This window comes from Eurypyga helias, unplaced genomic scaffold, assembly GCF_000690775.1.
Source record: "Eurypyga helias isolate BGI_N326 unplaced genomic scaffold, ASM69077v1 scaffold28684, whole genome shotgun sequence".
Classification (NCBI taxonomy): Eukaryota; Metazoa; Chordata; class Aves; order Eurypygiformes; family Eurypygidae; genus Eurypyga; species Eurypyga helias.
This window is the reverse complement of record NW_010248607.1, coordinates 4,474-12,590: the sequence shown is the minus strand read 5'-3', so window position 1 is coordinate 12,590 and position 8,117 is coordinate 4,474. Positions and strand designations below refer to the sequence as shown.

Sequence of the window (8,117 nt, the reverse complement as noted above, 5' to 3'; positions counted from 1 at the left end):
TGCACGGGGGCTCGAGGCGAAGGGCATCTCCCCGGGGTGAGACTCACCTCTGCGCTTTGCTGTCCCTCGCGCTGCCCCACCGCTCCCAGCTCCGTCCCTCCGCTGGACCACGGCACAACCTGGAGGTCAGAGGGGTCCATGGTCAGCAGCGAGATGGGTGCGAAGGCCACGAGGCCGGCACCCTCATGGCAGGGGGGCACCCCCCCCTAGCACCCCCCCCCCCGGCACTGGCAGGTGTGCACCCCCCCATAGCACCCTCCCCCCGGCATCTGCAGAGATCCCCCGGGTGCCAGCGCTCTGCCCTGGGAGAGGCTGTGCCGCAGGGAGCCCAACGCACCCGACCCGGCTCCTTTCACCCATTCCCTGAGCAACCACGAGAGAACGAGAGCAGGGAAAATTGCTTCTCTCTGCGGTCCATATTTCCCTTCTGGTAGCAGAGAGGGATAGGCAAGAGAAAAGGGAAATAAGGAAAGTAAGGATGGGAAAGAGGGCGGCTGGGTCGTGTCTGGAGAAGTGGGATGACTGCAGAGCAATACTGGGCAAAGGGGACACCCATCACCCATCTCTCACTCCCCACCATCACTATGTTCAGGTGATCTGTGGCCAAGAACCGGGGAAAGGTGCAGAGCAAAGCGAACCCAAGACCCAGGAGAGAGCTCAAGTGCAGAAGACGAGAGGGCTGCTCTCTCCCAAGTCCCCGTTAACTCCAGCCTTACCGCGGAACACAACCCTCCTAGAGCTGGTGAGCAGCTCACGGGAGTTATGGGATATCCTGGATAACCTGTCCGAGCGGGACCACGCTCCACACCCCAGAGGACAACGGGACTTGGGGCCAGCCTCAGGCAAGCTTAAAAAGATTTTTGGCTGGGGAGATTTTTATTCCAATATCAAGACAGTGAAGTTGAACCTCTTGATCACCGGAAAGGTGGTTGATCACGGCAACGGCACAGTCAACGTCTTCTTCCGACACAACTCCACCGGGCAAGGGAACATCTCTGTTAGCCTCGTCCCCCCCACCAAGGCAGTGGAGTTTGACCTGGAGCAACAGATCTTCATCGAGGCCAAAGAATCCAAAATCTTCAACTGCCGCGTGGAATACGAGAAAGTGGATCGTGCCAAGAAGACCACGCTCTGCACTTACGACCCATCCAAGACCTGCTACCACGAGCACACCCAGAGTCACGTCTCCTGGGTCTGCTCGAAGCCCTTCAAAGTCATCTGCATCTACATCACCTTCTACAGCATAGACTACAGGCTGGTGCAGAAAGTGTGTCCCGACTACAACTATCACAGCGACGTACCCTACTACCCCTCGGGATGACATGCTCTGCCCGTCGCAGGATGCCCCGGTGACAAGCGTGGGCGGGGGGAGGGATGGGGATGGTTTTGTAAGCGGGAGCGTGGCAGTCCCTAGAAACCAGAATGAAGGAACAAAGAGGAGGATTTTCCATTTTCCCCAAAAGCTCCAATGTCAAGAGGAGGAATTTTAGGCTATGGGGTACCGGCGTCACTAAACCTGGCCTGGATCCGTGGTTGTTAGACTGGTACGTGAAGGCAGGGCCTGAATCTAGGATACAGAAAATAGGACATAAAGTCACAATCAGGACTTGCGTTTTGCAGTGCAATAATGGATTTAGGCCACGTAGTCCTAAAAGGTTGGTGACCAGGCAAAGAGGGCTCCAGAAGCAAGCTTACACAGCCTGGAGCCAGGGGAAGACCTCAGGGGGGGAGAGAGGCACCTGATGCCTCCATGGCTGTAAGACATCCATGGGCAGCCACGTCGTCTCCCGCACATCCAAGTTCTGCAGCAGTGGGAGCTGGAGCTGAGTTTTCCTACAGCGGGATGCAAAGGGCTGCTGGGATGGAAAGGGCAAGCCGGGACAGGCGGGAGGGCAGGGAGGGACCTTCCCGAGGTCCCACCCCACCGTGGCTCATGGCCGGCACCACGGCATCAGGGAGGTTCGGGGACTCGAAACTGGCTCTGAAGGTAGAGAAGTCCTGGTGGATCTGTCAAATCTGCTGACACAATGTATGATTCATGTGTTTCCCCTGACACGCTGTGATTCATGCGTTTCTCCTTCATCTCATCCGTGCTTCGGATCACCGCCGGCTCCCCAGCGCCCGCTCCCACCCTCGCCCAGCCACACTCAGCTCCGAGTGCTGCCATTCCTGGGTGGAAAGGTGCGCGCCCGCGTGAGTACGTACGTGAGAAGGGGAGCTCCGATTGTAGCATTTAATTCACTTTAGAGGAAAAAAAACCAAACTACCAACCCAACCCCAAAAACATTGTCCTTGAGAGAGAGAATAAAGTTTTCATGGTGGCACCAAGGCAGGTCAAGTGTTTTTACTGAGAGCAATCTCAGTCTCCTTGAGGGAGAAGGAAAATAAACCTGGGGGGGTTGTGAACCAGGCACAGGCCATCTCCATGACCCGTGCCCAAATTCCGCTCTCTTCAGACGCATCTGAACTCGCCCATTCTAGTAAGGGGGCGTTGGGTCTGGCTTTGGGGTCTGCTGGGACTCATTGCTTGGTTGTTATTGCTGGTGCATAGGCTCACTCCGCACCACTGATGGGTATTCCCAACCTCCTCCCCTTATATATCCAAACTTCAGGTGCCCACTAATGTGAACACATTCCCTCCTACAGAGAAGACCAAAAAAAAAAAGCAGCTTCCCCCCCACCCTTCATTTTGCCCCAGAACTCCCCATACGCAGAGCACCAGGGCAGGCCCAAAAAGCCCCTTATGCCAACAAAACCCCAACAAGAGCTACGAAGCTGGTGCTGCCACAAAAGCAGGTTTTACGCGTCAAATTCCTTCCCTGCAGCTCGGAGAGAGGTTTGCTGGCTGCTGGCGAAGCTTCATTATATACACTTTTACCTCTAGACAGAAGCCAGTTCCAAAATATATTGAGCAAAGAAAGCCTTTTAGTGCAATAATCAATGAGGAGACTTTTACTCTGAGAACGGAAAGTTTAAAATGCTTTGAGAGCACGGTTTCAGAAAATAACAGGAACAATATTTGGTATTGGGGGGGGGAGGAAAAAGTCCTACCACCAGCCCTCTGACAAAAGTTACCCAAGGGTTCAGGCTTGCTTTAAGGAAGGAACACAAAAAGACACCTTAAACCCCTTTCTGTCAGCACAGACAAAACAAACAAAACCACCACACGCAAAAGTTGCTCATTTGGAGAGATTTCAGACAATTGCCATTTGAGGAAACAGAGCAGACAGCAGGAGCAGAGAACCAGGCTACAAAGGATGCACCATTGTCAAAAGTGATGTGGCAGCTGCAGTTACTAGGAGACCAGGACGGGCCATTATTCGGGCTTGGGAGAAGAGGATTCCTGCTAGCCGAGTCACAACCCATGATCAGAAAAGAAGGATTTTGTTGAGCTGGAGGGCAAACAATACAAGAGCAAAAAAAAAAAAAATATCCCCACACCCTAAATCCGCCTGCCCTTAGCCCGCTGCTACAAGGAGATGGAAGGGAGAGCCTTTACACCAACTCCTTTGGTGAACTATCCCTCGTTAGAGGCAAAGTCAAGGTGTGCTTGAATGTGTCCGCTTATCGCTCGCGATTAGTTGCTTCGTCGGGTGTCGCTAAGGGGTTGTTCCTCCTTCCCCAGCGCAGGAGTTAAACCCCTGCGACTGCCTCTGCTGCGACATTCCAAGGAACCAAGGTTTAATTCCTTTCCCTATTAGTCCATGGACATAACATAGATTTGGGGATTGAGGCAGGGAGGGGGAAGAGCTAAAATTTATCCAAATGAAGTTCCACGAGTCGCAAACTTCATTACAAAGGAAGCAGCGTGTAATGACTGTGGGAAGAGGACTTCAAAAACCCTCCGTGACACCAGGGTTCAGCCAAGTGCCACAGAAGTATTCGCAGGCATTTCTGCAATTAGAGCCCATCTCCATTTATGAAATGCAGCCCCTTATCTCTGATAACTCAGTGGACAGCCATCTCTTTGTCTCCGAAGCAGGATAAGCCCTGATGGGAGCTACTTACCACCGCTGTCATCTACAACTACACAGTGAATGTTCTCCATCTCCAGTAATTAGCTCTCTTTAGTTTGTTAATACTTTTTCCTCTTCCCCACAAAATCCTTCTAATTTAAATTTCATGAGTCTCCCAGCCGAGCTAACCTGTGCTGCTTCCCAGCACAGCCTGCTCCAGCCTCCCACCAAAGCCATCCAAAGCCACTCACCCCAGCCGGTGGGGACCAGTCCATCCAGGCTCGGTGAGGACCAGTCCATCCAGGCTCTCCAGCACTGGGATTCGACGACTCCAAAACCATCAGGAGCTGCCGGGTTTGCCGCAGGGGTACGACCGCCCTGACGCACCTTCCCGATCCTGACACAGTTCTCCATCCCGGGGTGGTGGGTCCCACTGCTTCCGCCTCCTCCGGCTTCAAGGACTGAAGTGATGAGACTTCCGCTGTCTTCCTTAAAATGCTGTTTAACATTGGAGCAGTTCTCCCAGTCAGATCATTTTCCCAACCCTGTGCAGTCCAAGTGCTCCTTTGTTAATTTTGCCCTACCAAGTAATAATTAATTGGGTGTAATCAACCTCAAATAAACCTAAATCCATCTCTCCGTAGGTTACTGGGACCTCTTCTTCTCCCTTTGAGATCTTCCAGTCAATCAGACTTTGTCTTTCTGTCATTCCCTATTTCCCATATCCGAAAACCCCAGCGGTGGCCTCAGATTCAAATGAGACTCTCGTGGCCAGCTTTCACCTCCAAAATGTGCTAATGCATTACGCCAGGATTCCGGAAAGGACAGCTCTCGCAGGAAGGTAGGGCTTAACGCAAGGATGGAACAACCGGATCCTTCTCACCTTTAAGGCATCAATTTCCCTCAACTCGGGGTCAGTTGGGTTTTTTTTTTTGCCCCCCCCCCCCAACATTTTTAGCAGGTTCCAGCCAGACGCCAAAACCTCGAACAAGAAGGAAGTTTGTTCACGGAAAGCCTCCGGACAAACTAGTGAGCAACAAAAGGTTATTGCCACAGGAGCCCTGCTTGACGTGAGAACTTCCCCAAGGGCATCAACAGCGCGGAGGTGCCAACCTTTGAGGTTTTTCACCAGAATCTGGCAATCTTTGGAGCAGTTGCCAGAGCGGAGCTGCTTTGTTACTCGAGAACTTCAGCTTCCAGCAAAACAACCGGCTCAATCACCAAAAATAAAGCCCAAGAAAATGAGATTTCTAGAGACTTAGGTGCCACAACATTAACATAAACCTCAATTTGTGTCAGACTTCATGATTTCTACATCAAGACGGCTTTACAGTCTGTCTCAGGTTTTCTTTAACCAAATTTTTAGGGTGGCGATACCAAAATTCCCACAGCTGGGTGAGCGCGTAACATTCTGCCTGGCGAGCACTAGAAGCTCAAAGCTTTATATTTCTGTCGCTCCCGTTTTTTGCACCCCCCACCCTGCCCCCAGGTCTCCAGCACAGCTCCCCGGCGACACCGCAGCTCCCGTAACATCGCTTGCCGGGACGAGCCAGGCCCTTTTTCCCTAAACCAAAGGGCCGGGGTTCAGCCTCGCAGAGGGAAGCGTGACCCAAGCGCTTTCACAACACAACCAAGCGTATTTTTCATGCCCAAACTGTCGAATGGCTAATGGAGCTGTAGCTCAGGGGGGGCTACGGCGGCGTGTGCGCCATCCCGCATCTTCCCGGAGATTGTCAGACTTTAACGAGGTCTAGTGAGTCAGCCAAGCCTTCCTGCTTGTAATCCTCCATCTCAATAGCTCCTGGATGCATTAACGTTCCTGGTTCTCCTGCTCTTCTGGGCGCATAAAAGCATCTTTGGATCGGATCTCGTCATTGTGGCTAGAGCCAGGCCAGCGTCCCGCTGAACACAGCGCGACAGCGCTTGCCCGAGACCTCAGGGTGGGTCAAGCAGCAGAGCGGGGGCAGCGCGGGTGCCCGGCGTCCCGCTCCAACCCATGGCCCCCAGTCTTGTCCCCCCTCCAAGTCCTCGTCTCTTCACCACCGCTCCGTGTCATCTTTCCTTTGCTAGGGGAAGAGTTCCTCCTCGTCGCAGACCGCGTTTCCCGGCGCCAACGCAAGCTGTGCTAAGGACAGACGTCTCGTTCTCCAGTCAGAGAACCTTAATTCCTGGGCATAAATCCTGAGCGTGCTGTTGGCTTTTCTGATAAACTTAACCAAGTTATTCCAGGCCTTTGTCTGGTTTGCCTTATCTCTCTTTATAAAGACAATATTCATTTGCCTTCTGGGGACGGAGTGAGATTGCATGATCATCAAGCACTCTGGAAATCCTCCACTGAAAGGAGAGGCAAGCAGAAATGATTATTCATGAAATCCCCAGTGTTATGACTTGTTATTACACGCAGTAGACTAAAAATGCAAGTGGGCTGAATGCATCATGTATTTGATCTAAGAATTATTACAGTTTTGCCAACTAGACCCAGAACCCAAATACAACCGCTTCCCTCCTCCTCCTCCCGCTCCCCTGCCAGAGCTTAGCACCAGCTGCCGCTTCATAAACACCAACATTTCCCCATCTTCCTGCGCTTTCAACAAACTCCAAAAGCAGCAGGTCTCCGATTGTTTTCCCTCCAATTAATGGCAGAGTGCACCGCTCCCCCAGAAGGAAGCTGCAACGTGTAATGTCACATCACGACAACCGCTCGCCCGTCACCTGCTTCTTCCTGCCCGAGAGCTGTGCCGAGCGGGCGGGTGAGAAAAGCACCCCTTGGCACCCCCCCCTCCCCCCCAAACCCTCACCTACCTGAGAGCATCATTCGGCTGGCGGGACGAGGCTGGAGGGTTAAGCAACCCTCTGCTGTTGAGTGCACCTCTGCTGTTGAGTGCGCGGGGGGCAGGAGGGCATCCAGCCAAGCGCCGGAGGAATAGGGCAATCTGCTCCCTTCGGGGAGCTCAGCCCGAACAGGCTGTTCTGCAGAGTAAGGCCTGAACCTCCTGGTGGGAAGGAAGGATTTACTTTTGCCTGAGAGGTTTCCAGACCTACCAGAGCACCCATCTGTTACCCAAATGTCTTGTTTCCTAAAGGCTTGTGCCCAACGAGTGGGAGGGAGATGCGATGCAGTAACCCCTTCTCCTCCAGTCCCCTAAGGTCACCGCTCGCGGCACCGTTTGCCGTTTGCCAGGCTGGAGCGTATCCGTTACCAGCCAGACCGCGGTGAGGGTTTCCTCTCACGTCTGTTTAGATTGCAAACGAGGAGACAAGAAGAGCCGAGTACAAGAACAGTGATTTTTTTTTTTTTAAATAGAAATATTCCCATTTGAGTGCTGTAGGGATAATTCAGACTTGGGTTGCACCACATCACCCACGAGCGCTGGGGCGCAAGGGTAGCTGCAATCGCAGCTCTCTGCTCCGTGCGTGCACAGGTACAGGGCTGGATTAGCATCTGTTGCCCAAAGAACCCTTCCCCGTTCTAATTAATTTAGATTTAATTAGTAAATAGTTCTTATCTCAATTTTACGAGCTTCCTTATTTCTTTTTCCTCCGATTCGTCCCCTCCACTGGAGGAGGGGAGGGGGATTTGTGAGAGCGGCTTCGTGGTATTTTGCTAGCCGGAGTTAAACCACGACACCCGTGCCCCCGGGCACCAGCAGAGCTGGGCCAGTTGCTGTCACAGCCCTGAGCCCCCGCTGTGAGCCAAATCGGGGATTAACCGGCACCAAAGGCTGTAGGAAAAATCTGTGTGAGATGGAGTTAAGCAGGTTGTGGAGGAGAACAGTGTCTGATGCTCACAGACAGTCCCAAAGGTCTGAACAAAACGGATGGGGGAAGGAAGAGATTTTGGGGGAAGAGTGGTCCAAACCCACCCTGATGCAGGTCACAGTGGAGCTGCCCAAGCCGCCTCCGTGAGTCCATCCCTGTCCTCTCCCTTCAGGGCAAAGGGCATGTTGCTTCGGCACTCAGGCAGCTTTGCAAACCACCCCCTGCCCTCTAAATGAAATAAAACAAAATAAAACCCCCTGAAAAACACCCCACGGAGGCACAAAGCAACCCCCTCCCTCCAGCCCCTAACAAAACCACCTCCAAGGCCAGCCCTCGCCTCCTGCCAAGCCTTCCGGCGAGCCTCGGCGGGCGTTTCCAGCTGAAATGGCCCCGCTCGCCAGG

The 8,117-nt window shown here is 53.1% G+C and overlaps 1 protein-coding gene across 1 annotated transcript; it reads left to right on the top strand.

The window, feature by feature from the left end:
* Positions 1-478: 478 nt before the first annotated feature.
* NXPH3 (neurexophilin 3) lies at positions 479-1,321 on the top strand. The gene has a single exon (XM_010151122.1). The coding sequence runs from the start codon at positions 479-481 to the stop codon at positions 1,319-1,321; it is 843 nt and encodes a 280-aa protein (XP_010149424.1).
* The last annotated feature ends 6,796 nt before the right edge of the window (positions 1,322-8,117 follow it).

Coding starts and splice junctions, on each gene's coding strand:
- NXPH3 (XM_010151122.1), top strand. CDS start 479: ATGGGAAAGAGGGCGGCTGGGTCGTGTCTGGAGAAGTGGGATGACTGC.